Source organism: Choloepus didactylus, chromosome 1 (assembly GCF_015220235.1).
Source record: "Choloepus didactylus isolate mChoDid1 chromosome 1, mChoDid1.pri, whole genome shotgun sequence".
NCBI lineage: Eukaryota > Metazoa > Chordata > Mammalia > Pilosa > Megalonychidae > Choloepus > Choloepus didactylus.
Genome location: NC_051307.1, coordinates 16819938 through 16837441, shown reverse-complemented (window position 1 = coordinate 16837441; position 17504 = coordinate 16819938). Strand labels below are relative to the sequence as shown.

The window sequence follows — 17504 nt, the reverse complement described above, 5'->3', positions numbered from 1 at the left end:
AAAAGGGGAAAGCAAATGTTAACACAAATCTTACAACTATATATACTACAAAGGTATTAATTACACAGTCCTAAAGGATCAACAACAGGTACCCTAAGTTTCTTAGGTACATAGCATGTCAGAGCTTACATTTTCTCTGCAAAGATCTGTAGCCATAAATTCAGTATGATAAACAGAAAGTATAGTAATAGTTGCTCTGTGCCCACCCTCATGGATTTCATGTTTACAGGCATTAGAGGTACATCGAGAAAAGATGAGGCTAACTAAAGAAAAGAGGCAAACGGACCAAGAGGGACGGGGTGGGTGGAAAGTAGTAGAGTGGGAAGTAGGAATCCCTAGATGGTGAAGAACCAGATTCCTGAACACATACTGGCAATCAAAGAGTATACCTAAAACATTTTCTCATTTTTGAAAGTGGGAAAATAATCCCAACCACCTAAAGCCAGTGTGATGTTTAAGATAATGTAAGGATTAGAGTTGATACCGGGTCTGGCAAGTTTGGAAGGCTCAGTGATGTAGACGCTGATACAGAAAATGACAAATAGTTGAGATCTACCATTTTACTTGACTTAAAGTACATCATCAGGTAATGGGGAAACAAAATGTGGAAGAACATACACTAGCCCCTTCAATCGATTGTTCAAATTATACAAATATCATTTATTCACATAGTTGTTTCCTAAACATTATGTGTAAAGTCAGGTGTCTAGACCTGACTTCACAATAACTGAATAGGAGGCAATAATGTCCTCTGTTCATTTTACTAAATCTTCCCCTTTTAGCATGAAATATACTTACGCCCATATACAGCAACTACATATATATTTTTGAAATATACTCCACCTTTATCTGAGAGAAACAAGTCTTTCTCAATTTATTAAGGAGTCAGAAATGAATCCCCACCATAGTTCAGCTCCAAGTTGACCTGACAATGTGGGGAATGAAATTGCACACTTTCTAATTACACAGATTCCTTAGGATAGCATGCTATTGGGGGGAAGTGGAAATCTCTATCAGATTTCTTTCATTCAAAGTTAATATCGTTCCCTTTAGCTCCTAACAATCAACTGTGAACAATGGGTGAGGAAAACTGACAGTCACAATAAAGAATTTAGCAGCTGGGATGACAGGCTGACAACGAGACAACCGGAGTGTTTTGTGATTCCACAGCAGGAGAAAACCCACCCATTTCATCCAGGTCTGAAAACACAGGAATGATTACCTGATCTAATATAGTTTTCTTCTTCTTCGAATCCGTGACTGAAGACAACTGCATTTCACCCATTTTCTTCATCTTTTCATCCATGTCAATCTTTTGTTCCAGTTTTTTGATTTCTGACTTCAGGAGGCGGAGTGTGTCTTCTTTGTGGTGGTGCCTCGCAACGGCAGCTGCACAAGCAGAATGGATTGCGGTGATCCAGTTTTCAAGCTCCGTCTGGCTGGTGGTCTGTAAGGGACAGGGGACGGAAAGAAACAGCCACCTCTTAAGAAGTGAACAGAGGTGAGGCCACATATTTCCAGAGAAGCAATTCCTGGGAGTCAAGGAGACAAGTCTAGATACCCCATGGGTATGGCTAACCTTTCTGACCTCTTCCTTCAGAAAAGTGATTTGAAAAGTTGTTCTCAGGCAGTTGGTCTCAGATCAGGACACCCAAGCCCCCCAGGACTGTCCAGAATGAAGTTGTCACATCTGCTCACCCAATGTAATTCTTGAACTCACTTGTCTATGTGAAAACTCCAATTTCAAGTCAAGAGGTTGCTCTGCGGCAACGGTCAGCTTCCTGAAGGGAACTGGCAGTTACAAGGCATGAGTGGACCACAGGTACATCACTGGCCTTGAAAGAAGACACAAGAGCCCTGCCCCCTAGTGAGCCGCTGGGACCCAAATGCAAATGTCCAATCCAGCGTTGATCAGCAAGGGCAAAACTAGGGTTGGGGAAGCAGATCATGGCAGCCATAAGTCATAGTGTCTCAGGGGACCACGTAGGAGTGTCTGGAAATAGCAGCCACCCAGCAGCACTCCAGGGGCCAAGAATGGCACGCTCAAGAGGGATGTTTAGACAAAGCTGGGTGACACCCACCAGTGGACAGGGAGCATCAGAAAGGTGAAAGTCGGAAAATATCATTTGGGAGGTAGCTCGTGGGGTAATAACTTGCTATTAATGACTCTTTAGGGACTCAATCAATGAGTATTTGTAAGTGAGGGGTACTAGACATTTCTAGCTATGCTCTTAAGCCCAGCAAAGTTTAATAAATGCCCAGAAAGAGCCTATCAGAAGAAATGGTCTATTCAACTATTACGGTACTAAAATAGCTAATAACTTTTTCATGCACAAACAAAGTTGTTTTTTTGTTTTTTAAGTTTGATGTGTCCTGTCAAGTCTTATAACTCAACTGAGTGATGGCTTGAAGACAGAACTCTATGATGGGATCCCACCAGCACTTTACTCTGTGCTGGGTGGCAAATAAAATTTAAGTCAAGGAAGCACTAGGCCTGTATTATTGTTGAATCCATCGGTTTTGTCTGCCACAAAAGACACTGCACCAAGTGTTAGAAATGGTTTCTGCCAAAAGAGCCACCTCACATTGGACAAACTTAAACAATCTGGCACTTGTTACATTTATTAATATATGTAAATATATTTTTTAAACATATCTTTTCTATGTTTAGGGAAGATTTCAACAAGCTAGACATTTTCTAAAGAAGCAGAAGTACCACCTGATGGAGTCATTTGGTGAGGACTGAGTGGGAGGAGGATAGGCGGCTACAGGTAAACACTTGTAGGTTGAGAGACTTAAAAAGGAAAAAACAAAAACAAAAACACATGTCTGTATATGAGATTCATCTTAAACTCTCGCCTTTATTTCAAATGTTTAATATTTATCTCCTTTTTGGAAGTCATTATCTTACATTTTGTCCTACCGTATCACATTAGAGTTACTCAAGACAAAAATAGAATTCAGGATCCTCCCATATACAACAAAACCACCAAATCTGCTCCTGCCTTGTACAACATCTGCCATTTGGGTTTCTTCCTGCATCATCATGAACAAGTATATTACTAAGGGGATTATTTTTTCCCTCTGTTTTATTAGGTAAGGATCCAGCTCAGATGGCAAAATAATCTAGTAAGGATTCTTTTCTGAAATAAACTTCCAAGAAGAAAATGCCAAGTGTTGGCAAGGACCTGGAAAACAGAGCTCTCCTGCATGGCTGGTGGGAGCATAAGAGAGTGAGCTGATGCAACTACTTTGGAAAGCGGTTTGGCACTGTCTACTAAAGCTGAACATGTGTCCACCCTGTCCCCCAGAAAAATATACCCAACAGAGATGCTTCTGTAGGCTCACCAAGATATATGAACCATCAGATTCCAAGCAGCACCATTTCTAAACTGGCAAAACTGGAAACTATCCCAGTGCCTATCAACATAAGAATACCATACAGCAACAAGAACGAAGCATCCATAACTACATGCTACAATACAGATAAATCTTTCAAACTTGACACTGAGGGAAGAAAGCCAGACACGAAAAAAGTATATACGATAGGATTCTGTTTATACAAAGCCCAAACATGGGCAAAACTAATCCACACTGTTAGAAGTTGGGAGAGGAGTTTTTGGTGGGGATGGGGAGAGGGGTAGCAACTGGAAGGAAGCGCAAGGTGGGCTTCTGGGGTGCGGGCCACAAGGGCAGATAACACAGGTGTTTCCTGATCTGGATGCTGGTTGCGCCAGTGTATTAGGCAGGTATGTTGAGTTTGTGAAACACCATCAAGCTGTGTACATTTCTGTGTACATGTACAAAATACATATATATATATATAAAATCGTTTAATTGAAAGTTTTAAAAAAAAATCCTTCCAAACTACATTACCCTTATATTTAAGTATAACTTTTCTAAAACTATCCTAAAATAATATGCAGTAAATTCTATCTTTCATGAAAATCTACCTCTACAAGACTGTAATGGAAACTCCAAAAAGCAAGACCTCTTTCAGGGTCGATTGGTCTTTCAAAGTGCCTGGTAGGGTGTACTGGACAGGGAGAGTTGAACAGAAGCATGCATTCCCCTTTGCATGCACGGTTCACTGGAAACAGGGAGCTTTCCGATGTCGGGGAGCTGGTGTTTTCTTTGTGGGGCACATCAGATGAAGCCCTTCGAGGCGGCAGGAACCTTTCCTGCACAAAACACCTGGCACTTCAACGCTCCATGGGAGGTTTCTATCCAAGGATGCCTTTCTCTAAGACACTCCTCAATCGGCCACAATTGCAACCCACCTCTCTCCATCCCCCCAGCTCACAGGGTAAGGAAAAGAAACACCAACAACCCTGACATCACACACAAATGACTGGAAACATCTTCAACTAACGGCAAGCTCTGCTAAATAGTAGTCATGACCTTAATACATAAAATAAAAATATTAATCTAGAAAGAGCTCAGACCATTTTACAGATGAAGAAACAAAAGCCCAGAAAAATTAGGGATGACACAGCAAATGATTAACCCTGATCTCTGCCCATGTTACACTTTTTAATGTTTTTCTTCATATACACCTCTATTCTAACCCCCCAACTCTCATCAATTGCTCTAGATGCCAAGCTGCAGTGTCATTACTGTTGTCCACCCAATATTTTGAGGAACTTTCTTGCCCCCTCTGAGGGTGGGCGTGGCCATGTCATTTGGCTTTGGCCAGTGAAATGTGAGGGGAAGGGGCACATGTCACCATGAAACAAAAAGCCCGATTCACCCCATTCTGATCCCTCTGCCTGCAGTTGTGGAAGCAGGTGAGGACGGCACTTCTGCCAGTCTGGGTCTCTAAGTGTTCAGGACCAGGACTGTTTCCTAGCCAATCCCTATCAGGCATGTGGCAGGTATGAGAAGTTATGTTAAGCCACTGAGATTTAAGGGCTGCTTCTTACTGCAGCAAAATCTAACCCATCCTGACTGATAAATAAGCAAAGTAAGAATTCCGTTTCAAAATAGGTTATATTGTTCAAATAAAAGTCTGTATATTATACTTTCAACCCCAAGAACAGCCACACTCTGAAGATTCCTTAAAACAACAGCCCTTAATTTAATGGAAGGGGAGCCCCTTCTGTCATCCACCTGGGAGGTTCCCAGCCAAATTCAGCCAAGGGCAACACACTCCGTTTTGATGTCAGAGTTTATATTTGTCTCCCATTTAAGAAGTAGAAATGAAGGAAGCTGATACCAGTCGATAACATTAAACACCCTTGGAAAGGTGTATATTTAATTTTGGCAAAGGAACTGTGGTAGTTTGAAGCTGCTATGTACCCTAGAAAAGGCCATGTGTTTTTTTAATCCATTCCTGTAGGTGTAGACCTATTGTGAGTGGGGCCTTTTGATTAGGTTATTTCAATTGAGATGTGAACCACCCCACACAAGGTAGCTCTTAATCCCCTTAATGGAGTCCTTTATAAGAGGATAAAGGACACACAGAAAAACCCCAGAGAACTCAGCAAAGCCCCAGAGAAGCTGAGAGAAGCCAATGAAGCCAGAGGCTACAAGCAATGAAACCCAGGAGAGAAGGACCAGCAGATATCGCCAGGTGACAAAGGTGTCCCGGATGCTGGCAGCCTGTCTCCAGAGTCCACACATTGTCCTGTTGATGCCTTCAGTTGGACATTATCATGGCCTAAGAACTGTAAATTGTAAGTTAATGAATCTCCATTGTAAATGCCAACCCATTTCTGGTATATCACATTTTCAGCAGCTTTAGCAAACCCAAACAGCAGCTTTTCCGGAACTTTTTTATTTAAAAAAGAGAGGGAAAAAAAAATCAACATCCCAACCCCCCCAAACTGAGAGAAACATATAAAGCAATGTATGAGCACAGCTTCATGAAAAATTTAGCCACCAACCCTTTTAACCGTTAAGTAGGTCTCAGCCCTTTAAACTCTTTTAAAACCTGTCAGTGACTGTGGACAATTCCATTAGGGAGAGTTTCTGCTCCCACAGCCCTGTCTAAATAAAACAGCCAGTCCCTGCCATTCACTAACATTAAGCCAAATCAATTTCTAAGAAACACAATTCACTAAATGAGCCTTTCAACAAAGCTTGTCCCTTTTCCATGACAGGCTCTGAGCTGTGTGTAGATGAGAGGGTCGGGAACCTCTAGGTGACTGCCCTAAACCAGGAGTTAAGTGGAGAAAATTCTTGAAACATTTAATGACAGTTTACAGACTTAACAGTTTTGGAGTTGATCACAGCAGACCACTAGCTTGATAAGATGTTTTCCAGTGTGGCCTGTCCAGGATTTAAATTCTGACATGTTAGAAAAAGGTTTTCAAGTCTCATAACCTTGCATCACTTTCTAAAACCAGGCAAGTTTAATTAGGATCATCAAGTCTACTAAAGGATCCCTCACGAGACTCCAGGACTCAGAAAAGAAAGAAGGAGAAGAGAACATCCAATAGTATCCACTGGATATCCTTACCACTCATCACCTTCCATTAAACAAACAGCAGCTGACAGGTAGGGAGTGAATTTGGTGATTCTTCCTCTGCCATGTGAGGAAGCTATAAATACTGTATGAAGTTCAGTGAGGGGAATAAGCAAAGGAATATAATCAGCAAAAACAATATTTTGCATAAAAGTCCCTCCGAGTGCAGAGTTAAGATGCATTTAAATAGATCTAGCTTTAATTATCCCCACTGAGTGAAGGACGCTCAGTGATTTCAGATAATCAATGGTTTATGTTGAGTGGCAGGAAAAGAGAATTTCATTTAAACAAGAGAAATACTAAGAAAATATGCCAGATCTAGGAAACTAAAATTTTGGGTAATTTGAGTTTATATAAGCATGAGAATCTTTGTGAAGTAGAACTTTTTTTTTCATTTTAAAAGAATGAAAAGGAAAAGTTATCTGTTTTTAAGATGCTAGATGGGAAAGAAGTTTCTGGATGAATTCTTCAAAGTCTTTTTTCTCACTGGTTCTACATTTTTCATATCTTAGAGTTTATTTATACAAGCCTTAATTAGACATAATTTTTCATATGTATAAAGAGATGAATATGGGGTTCCCCTGCCCCACTGGAGAGAGTCAGGCAGGCCCACCCCCTCCCACCTTCACTTCAGCCATTCAAGGCTAGTTCTCTGGAGAAAGAAGGGAGGCTCCAGACTTCAGGTCTCCAGGCACAAAAAAGGCAGGAGCTAGGTACAGTGTCACTAACTGAATAAACAGAAGCCTGCCCAACGGATGTTACAGCAGGACTCGTCTCTAGGAAAGCCAAGCAGCCTCAGAGAAAAGACCAACAAATACCATCAACTGGGAATCCCTCAACAAAAAGGCTACTCACCATCCATTCATGCTGTAAAAGCCCCCAGTAGTTGGCAATGTGCACAGACCCTGACCCAGCAGTACTTCGGTATCTCACGCTTAAATATGATCAGAGTCAAGAATCACCAGGCATTTAATGAAAGCTTTCAGCATGAAGGCAGAGACCAAAGCAAGCAGTGGAAAAAAGAACCAGGAGATAAGAGAGATGATGCCTGGAGCAGGAAAATCTCTAAAATCTGTAATAATTCTCAGAGAGTCAAGAGATACTGAAACTGTTAAAAAAAGAAAGAAAGAAAAAGAAAACATCATAGATTACAATGAAAAGGTAACGATGGGGAAGGAAGGAAAGAAGGAAGGAAGGGAAGAATCATCACAGATTACAATGAAAAGGTAACAATGACGGGGAAGGAGGGAAGGAGGGGAAGAAGGGAGGGGGGGGAGGCAGGCTTCTTAAGAATAAAAAAAGTTAAAAATTTCAATAGAAGACATGTCACCATGAAGTATCAGAACACAGTAATAAAGAAATGATTCTAAATGCTTCAAAAGAGGAAGAAAAACAAAGCTACACAAAATGATTGGGAAAGAGAATGGGAGCAGAAAATACCTGTGCAAAGGGGAAATGATTTTCAAACCCAAATTTTAAACCACTCAAATACTAACCAAGTAAGAGGAAAAATCATGACCTTTTCAAATATGTACCATTTTGTTGGAAGTTACTAATGGTTGTTTTTATGAAAACAAAGGAGTTTAAGTAAAAGGAAGATATAAAACCAGGCCTCTAACAGGGTTGTGAAGGGAAACCCCAGGATGGCTGGTAAGTGTAAGGCCTAGAGAAAAACCAGGTTGGAGCAGGAGGATATAGGGCCAGGGGAGGGCAGGTTCTAGGGAAAAAATGGTACTGAAAACTATGTAATACATCAGAGACGGAGAAAACATCATCGTTACATAACTGGAAAAATGAGCAAACTGGGAAGAAAAGATGAGGCAATCATTAACTACAGAAAAAAAAAACAAACAGTTGTTCAAGAAAGGAAACATAACCAGAATCTAATACTTGGCTCAGCAGCAAATACTATTTATATGGTCATTACAACATACTGTTGACTTCTGATTTAACTGCTATAACTGTACAGGAAAACAAGGAAAGGAGAGTTTATACAAAATACGGCTAAATATTCACCTATCATAAAAAAATCAGTAGCTAATGTCTCAAATTGATTAAGAAATAGCAGCATAACACACAAAATGAGGGTACATGCCAGAAAGAGGGATGGAAAGAAAAACAAACAGCAGCTAAAGTAGTAGAGTACAGTTGTTTCTGGGGAGTTGGGCTACAAGTGAAGAGGAATGGGAAGAGAATTTCACTATAAGTCTTTGAAGATTAATCGAATTTTTATAAACTATGTACTCAATTTAATAAAAATGTAAAAGAATGTAAAACAACAGGAAGATGAATACTGTTAGTAACACGTTATTTGGATGACACATAATAGTACACAAACCATATACTAAGATCTAGGTAAGCCACGATCATATCTCTGCACTGTACTTTTAACATGTGTGTGGAAACCTCGTGCACACCAAAAGGAGAGCACATACCGTAAGAGGTTTTCTGACCTGTGTATTCATTTCGTACTTCAACACCCATATTCTCCATCCCTTGGAGCCAGCGGTCCCAGCCCTGGGCCCTGTACCTCAGGGGACCCCAGGCTTTGGAGTGCATACTTTGACATTTTAAATGTCTGCCTCTGGTGTTTGGAAATGAAGGGGGCCAGGAAGCATCTTGGCCCTATTTTTCCGCTTCAGGGAGCTCTCTGACACTGTACCCCATATGTGGTGTCAACAAGATGCCCTGAGGAGTTCTATAGCAAGTGGGCTGCCCCTGCCGGCCTGCGGGAATTTCTTTCTCTAGCTCATATGAGACTGAGCAGAATGGTGCTGACAAGCTGATACGGGGTGACTTACATGAACCCCACAACAAATATCTGCCTCGGGCTCCACACATGCCTGAGCTGGCCCTTCTTGGCACCCAATCCATGCCAAAACCAAAGGTAAATATTTCTAACGTGGCTGGCTTAGGGGACAGGGATAGGATCTACAGTGATGGGAAAACGGGTCCTAGCAGTAGACTAAGTCAAGGCTTCAACTCACCGAGTATGAAGTGTGCGACCTCACATTTCGGCATGGCCATTGACAGGTAACTTGAAGTTAATGGAAGATCAAATTCAGATCCAAAATGATTTCAACGGGCTCATCAGAAGGACAAACGCCACAAAGACAAAATTTCAAAGTGGTGTATTTAAGGTCTGCATTTGTTGTTGGGTAATGGTTTATGCCGGGGGTTTAATTAACAAGCTCAGTATGAATCAACCATTTGATGTAGCTTCTAATAAATCAAAGCAAAATTGACACTGGCATTGTGGAGGTAACAAGAATGGCGGGAACCACACTGCAGGCTGCAGACACAAGGTAGACCACACTGAGGACAGCACATAGAGCTCAGGGAATGGTCACAAGGAAGAGCATCGAGGAGAGGAGCTGCACAATCGGGAGAAAGGCTGAGGAACCTTCGGCAGTTGGCCTAGAGAAGACACATTGGGAGGCAAATGGAGGCATACGGGAACTGTGTTAAAGTATTTGAAAGGTGATGAGAAAGACTAAGCAGAAGACTTGTACTAGCTCTGGCGGTAAATATGGAAAGAAAGGGAAAATAGGAAACATCACCAGAAGGCACATATTATCTCAACATGACGAAGAACTTCCTAGCATTGAGAGCTAACTCACTAAAGTGATGGTTGAAAAGCAGGATGCGCCCCAGGAATGGGGACTGGTTTCAAGGGTCTTCCAGAGACAGTGCCTGGCCTGAGAGGGAAAGTGGACTTTAGTCCATGCAAGCCCAACATGCTAACTACCCCTCTAAAGTTTTGTCTACCAAGTCCACTTGACACATCCTTGTAAAAGATGATCTCCAGATTTCACCTTCTCCTGGCTGCCTTTGTCAAGACTCAGCCCCATGTGTCAATGACCCTCATCAAGTCTGATGCAAATTAGATGTGACACTCCAAGGTAGATCTCCAGAGTCTCACAAACTCAGACCTTTAGAGTTTTCATAGTTAAGTTACATTCACCTTAGAGTAAAAAGATAGTTATTACCAGAAGCACAGAAAACTAGTCTGTTTATTTTTAATAATAATAAATGTAACTAACACTTCTTGAGCATTTGTTATATATCAGACACCTTCCTTTCATTGTCACATTTAATCCTCAATTCAGCATAATAGTGTAGATATTATACTTTTTATTTTTAATAATATACATATATTTTTAATATGTACACATACACATATTTTTAAGATGTACAACTATACTCTTGTACAAAGGATCTTCTAAATTATGAGAAGAAAACTTTCTATGGACTGAAATCAATGACCCCCTAGGGACAGGATTTTCTACACTTATTTAGATACATAATTGCATATAATTTTACATCTAGTCATGTGTCATTCTTACCCTGCCTGGTAATTGTGCTCCCAGGGCATTAAATATAGGAATTAAAACTATTAGGACAGGTTACCATAAAAGTCGCGACACTTTTTGGAACATATGTGACATCCTCAAGTAATGGACAAATAAAGACCTGGCAGGAAATTGTACCTTGTGGGCAGGTAGGCGCTGTCACTGGCCTCAAGCCGGAAAGAAGAACTCTAATTAAAATCACTTAAATGTACGAGCTATAGGCTCGCGCTGCAGATAGTATGGCACTTTCTTCCATATAAGCTGCTCTAACATTCACGCTCACTCCCACCCCCACCCTGCACACAAAACCCCTTTTCTCCTTTGGCTGGTAATATGAATCGCCTTTCCGTGGACAAATCTGCGGGTGTCTTAGTAACGCGTCAAATCAGCAGCATACAGGCTCTGGAAAATATGTGCACTGAATTGAGCCCCAGGGCTGGAATAACCTACAAATTACTCTCCTAATCATGGTTGATCTCCCTTGCTTTAACCTCACCCCCTACACACACCACTTTCTTTCAAATTCGGCCCCTCTAGAGTTATGTGGATGACAATAAGTACAAGGCAGAAAATGGCCTCACGGATCCCAAACAACAGTAATTTCCTCTGAAAAGGTTCATTTTGAGCTCTTTCCCACAGAAGTAGCATAAAAATTTCACCATAACAAGAAGACACAGAGGTTCTCATGAATAAGGTCCTATGTTGGAACAAAAGAGTTTTATTCAATGTGACCTATTGGGTATTTAGACTCAACTAGCAATTTTACCGTGAAAAAGGTCCTCTGAAAAGGAATTCAAATCGAAGGAGCACTGGGTAAAAAGGGGGGCTTCCCGAAATCAATTGGATTATCATGTAACCTGGTAGTGAGGGCAAGGATGGCCAAAATTAGGTCACCATTTAGAGACAGTCCTAATGAGTAGCTTGTCCATTTTCTCCATCGGGTAAAGAGGAACAGTAGTAAGTTAAATAGTATCCCCGGGCAATAAGAGCCCGTGAAGCATGGCAGGCCTGGGTTTGAATCCAGTCTCGACACTCAGTAGCTGCTTGACTCAGTGTCCTGCTGCTAACTTTTCTGAGCCCCCACTTTGCCAAATGGGGAAGACAAGTTGTATCAACAGGATAAAATGCAGATCTTCAATCCATCTCACTGATTACGGCGAGAATTAAAGCAGACCCACACTATAAAGTGCTTTCAAGTTCATGGCCCGAGGTCAGCACTCGACAGAAGAGAACTGTTGGCATCACAATAAAGTTTTTGTTACTGTGGTTGTGATTAGTGTTATTAAAGCAGTTAAGCATTTCCTCACTTGCAAGATTTCCAAGTAATAAATAAAAAACCTATTCCAGATGCAATAAAATAACAGTTCTTAAGATATATAGAAGAAAATTTTCATGACCTTGGGGCATACAAAATTTTTAACAATAAGACACACCAAGCACAGCCCGTTATAAGGCAGACTTGACAATATTAAAATCTAAGACTTTAGTACAACAGAGGACCCTTTTTTAAAAAGAGTAAAAAGCAAGTCACGATGGGAAAAGATATGTGCAAGGCTGAGATAATATACAAAATATGTAAAGAACTGCCTTGAATCAACAAGATAGAGAAATGGAAAAATTGGCCGGAGACTGAAATAAGTACATCACGAGAGAGTCTATCGAGACGGTCATGAAACATATGGCAATGTGCTCAACTTTACACTAACCGCTTTCAAAGAAAGGTCAGAAATACAAAGAATCAGCAACGACAAAGAACAACTAGAATTCTCCCAGGTGCTAATGGGAGTGTAAATTAGTTCAGTCATTTTGGAAATTGTTTGGCAGGATCTAAGAGCCTGAATGCGTGCATATCCTATGACTCAGCAATGCCACTTCTAGGTAGGTGCCTAACAGAAATGTAGGAAAACATATCCCAAGAGAGGGTACAAGAGTGGGCTCGTAGCAGTAAAGCCCATGATCGCCAAAACCTGAGAACAACCCAAATGTATCTACAGGAAGGTTGACATATGTCCAACCAGGCTGTAGCTGCCCCAACTTACTCCTGAATTCCTGGCAGAATTGTTAACAGCAACCCTTTCACTCTAAAAACTGTCTTGCCTCCAAAGAGCATTGTCAACAGGAACAAGGAATGGGACCATGAAAGGCCACTTTCCTTAAAGGCAATGAGAACACTGGCAAAAAAATGGTCAGAATCTCCTGAAAAGAAATGGCTGAATCTTCACAAGAACAGCATTTCAACTTGCCCTATTCCCATACCCTCTCCCGAGCTCCACAATTGCGGTGAAAACCAGCAGCTTAGTAGCCACTGGAGGGGGCAGAACAGATTTAGAGTTCCCCAAAAACACAATTTTCAGGGATCTATCATTAACTTGACCTGTGGGGCAGTTCCCAGGAAACCCCGATTCACAGAGCTTGTCTTTATTTAATATGACTCAGACATCCCTCAGGCTAACAGCCCAAGGGCATTCATGAGAAATAATCAGTGGCAATCGTGTAACATTCTGGATGTCCGAAAAGGTGATAAGAGTTGAGGCAAAGAAGCTTACCAAAAAAAACTTAAAGGAAAAGCTGGGGAATATGATGATCATAAAGGGCTTTGAAAGGGAATCTAGAATGTCACATACATGCATAGGGCTGTGCATATACCGAGGAAAACCTGAGACAGCCATAGCTCTCACCTCTGTCTAACCTTGACACACTACTCAAGCAGGAAATGAAGGCAAAGCAAACTTGCTGTAGATGGCCTACCTGAGGCAGTGAAGGTATACCCCAACATGCACACAGAGCCCCTCTGTAAAGACTGGAAAAGTTACTGGTTCCGGGCATTTAAGAATATCACTGTCCAATCATTCACTCACCATTGAGCTAGAGACGTTAGTGGCCAAAACCAGCAAATAACACAGATTTACAGAATTAGTTCAGGTGAGTTGCTAAACAAACAACAAAAATAAAAACAAAGCCTGGGGAAGAGGAGGATTCTATTTTCCAAAGTTGTCACATTACATTATTTAAAAGGTACCATTTTCAACAAACTGTTACGCTACATGCAAAGAAACAAGAAAGTATGGCCCATACACGTGAAAAGAATCAGTCAATAGAAACTGCCCCCTGAGGAAACCCAGGCATTGGACTTATTAGACAAAAACTTTAAGTCAACTATCGTAAATATGTTCAACAAAATAAAGAACACCATGTTTAAAGAACTAAAGGAAAGTATGAGAATTGTATCTCACCAAATAAAGAACACCAAGCAAGAGACAGAAATCATAAATAAGAACCAAATACAAATTCTGGAGTTGAGATGTACAATAACTTAAATGAAAGTTCACTAGTGGGGCTAAACAGCATACTTGAACTGGCAGAAGAAAGAATCAGTGAACTTGAAGTAGGTCAACTGAGATTATCCAGCCTGAGGAGCAAAAAGAAAAAAGATTGAAGTAAAATGAGTAGCACCTTGAAGACCTGGAGAACAGCATCAAGCATACAAACTTAAGCATAATGGGAGTCTCAGAAGAAGACGCAAGAGCAATATGGGCTTCAAGAATAGAAATTATAGTAAAAACTTCCCAAATTTAATTTTTAAAAAAGCAAACATTAATCTACACTTCCAAGAAGTTCAACAAACTCCAAGAAGAATAAACACAGAGATAAGTACCTAGACACATCATAATCAAATTGTCAAAAAGACAAAGAGATGATCTGGAAAGCAGTAGTAGAGCAGCAACTCATCACACACAAGGGATCCAGATATGAAAAGCTGATTTCTCATCAGAAACCATGGAGGCCAGAAGGCAATGAGATGACATTTTCAAACTGCCTAAATTAAAAGACGGTCAATCAAGAATTCTATAACCAGCAAAACTATCCTTCAAAAATGGAGGCAAAATTAAGACACTTCCAGATAAACAAAAGTGTCCTGGCTTGGATGCTAAAATATGCAGGCACACTATTCAATAAGTTAGCTGCTTGTGCGTGGAGGGAGGGGGGTGGTTTCTAGGGTACTGGGATGTTTTATTTCTTATCCTGGGTGACAGTTACATATTTCTTTTGTGATAATTCTCTGAGCTATCCATTTATATTTTGTGCACTCTTCTTTATGTGCGTTCTATATCACAGAGTTTTGAAAGAAAAAAAAAAAAACACAATAGATGCTTTCTGTCCTTACCAAACATAATTACCGCTTTACAGTCCAATGCACAAATGGAAATAACTTTTGGGTACAAAGCCAGAAACTTGGTTCAATAAACTATTTCTCCCTTCCATGCCTTTGTTCCCACTCTCTCCTCTATAGGGAATATTCTACCTTTCCATTTTCACCTGATTCATCCCTGCTCATCCTTTAATATTCACTCTTAGGCCTTACAAAGATATTACAAGGAGCTGTCTGTGTGCCTACCTCCCCTATTATCTGTGGTCACTTTTTTTTTTTCCCTTTGGACAATTCTAAGGGCAGGAAATGTGTTAAGATCTTCTTGGTATTATCAAAAGCACTGCGCAGAGAATACAGTGAGCACTAGATAAAGGTTTGGGGGTTAATGAGTGAAGCCCTCTTAATTGACTCTACCATAAATTCTGGTAGGGTGTATTATAATTCACCAAACTCAAAGGACTCCTTATAAGAGTAAATTTTTTACCACAAACAATTAGCAGGGATATATTTTTCTTAATAAAAAAAAATTCAGATTTTAAGAATGCTGAGTAGAAAACCCCGAGGTCAAGAAGAGAAACAGTTTGGAGATAGCCCATCATTTCTGAAAAGTCATTGTTTTACTTGATGATTAATATTAAAAAGGAGAAAATATTATGATAGATAACAGCTCAAATCCTGTCTAAATTAAGGAATTCATGATCCCATCCTAGTGCTACACAAATGATGATGGCAACCCATGGCAATCAGAACAAGTTTCTCAAATCCAACTTCCCTCCCCCAGGCTTCACTTGGGATACCTCTGGATGAGTTCTCTCATTCCTGGAATTCAGTTTACTTTGCTATTCATTCATTGTGCTGGTTTGGATGTATTACGTCCCCCAAAACGCCATGCTCTTTGATACAATCTTGTGGGGGCAGACGTATTAGTGTTGATTAGTTGGAACCTACTGATTGTTGACATGGAGATGTCACTCAATCAACTGAGGGCAAGACCTTTGATTGGATCATTTCCATGTAAGTATTGCCCCACCCATTCAGGGTGGGTCTGAATTAAATCATTGGAGCCATATAGAAGTGTTCACAGACAGAAGGTGCTGCAGCCAAGAGGGACACATTGAAGAATGTACAGGAGCTGAGAGAGAAGCTGGAACACAAGCTGGGATCTGCAGTTGCCAGCCATGTGCCTTCCCAGTTAACAGAGGTTTTCTGGAAACCATTGGCCTTCCTTCAGTGAAGTTATACTTGTTGACACCATAGCTTGGACACTTTTATGGCCTTAAGACTGTAACTTTGTAACCAAATAAACCCCCTCTATAAAAGCCAATCCATTTCTGGTATTTTGCATAACAGGCAGCATTGACAAACCAGAACATTCATCATTTTTATTTTTATAATGAGAAAAAAGTAAAACTCATCATGAAAAAGAAAAAAGAGTGGGGCACACAGGGAGCAGAAGAAATCTGGATCAGAGGTTTGAAATGACCTGCAAAGGAAGTGCCCAACAAACCTGAAAGAGGAAGGCATCACCCAGGCAATTGCTGAGGCAGAAGACAAAGTCCTTCTTGGGGTGCTCGGGGACAGCCTGCACAATGCTGTTCTCCACCCAGACGGCATGCTTAGGGATGCTGTTGTGATCTATTCCAGACCGGCCATCGCTCTCGTAGAAAAACAGCGTACACCCTAGGAAACAGAACAGAGGTCTGCATGAGTAATTTGGCATTTGTGCAACAAAAAGCTAGAAGTGGAAACTATCATTTGTGTCTTGTCACAAGGAAGAGACTAGAAATTAAAGCATGTGAAACCAAGGAAGTAAAGAGAATGGGGCCACACTTGTACTCAAATCTTGGGCAGGCTTAGAGAAAAGCAAAGAGTCTGAAATCACAGCTTCTCAACCTACAATGGCATTCCTTCAAACACGCCCAAGTTCTTCAGGATTCTTAATTCTGTTTGGGAATGTCTTATAGGTGTCCTCACAGGCATACGCAGGACTTGTGACTCCTCAGTCCAGAGGAAACTGCAAATACGTTTCTAACTAGCCCTGTGTGAGGGCTCTAACCAGTACTGTCTCATTAGAGCCCAGCCCAAGTATGTCTCACAAGAAATGTATCCAGAAAACTTTAGAAACTGTATTGGGTTTCTTGACTATGCCTTTGGAGAGGACAATATAAGACTGAATATATGCTTTAAAGACAAGGAAAGAAACTGTTAAGTTTTGGTCTGAGATCTTTTCTATAAAATGTTTTTTTCTAAAATAAAGCATATCCTTGTTCCTACTGAAAGAGGAAATGCATGGCACATATAAGAAGGTCTGGGGCAGAAGCCAGGACCCTGGTCTGTACTTACTGATGCTATGAAACTGAGTCAGTAGCAATGGAAATCTTCCATAGATTTGGGGCAACTTAGTTTCAATGCATACCCTTCACCATTGCCTAAACATAAGACTTGTAATTGCACCTAGCTGAACAGTTACTATCAACAAATGGAAACCAATTTCAGGGGAAGCCCAGGTCCAACTTGATGACTCTTTCCCAACTTC

The 17504-nt window shown here is 40.8% G+C and overlaps 1 protein-coding gene across 3 annotated transcripts in view; it reads right to left on the bottom strand.

Moving 5' to 3' along the window:
- The window catches only part of TIAM1 (TIAM Rac1 associated GEF 1), a 204945-nt gene that overhangs the window by 86694 nt on the left and 100747 nt on the right, over nt 1-17504 (bottom strand). For all 3 annotated transcript variants that reach the window (XM_037832689.1, XM_037832706.1, XM_037832697.1), the window contains 2 exons: nt 16476-16648; nt 1223-1447 (listed from right to left, as the gene is read on the bottom strand). In XM_037832689.1, coding sequence (XP_037688617.1) covers nt 1223-1447; nt 16476-16648 — 398 coding nt within the window. The remainder of the gene's footprint in view (nt 1-1222; nt 1448-16475; nt 16649-17504) is intronic.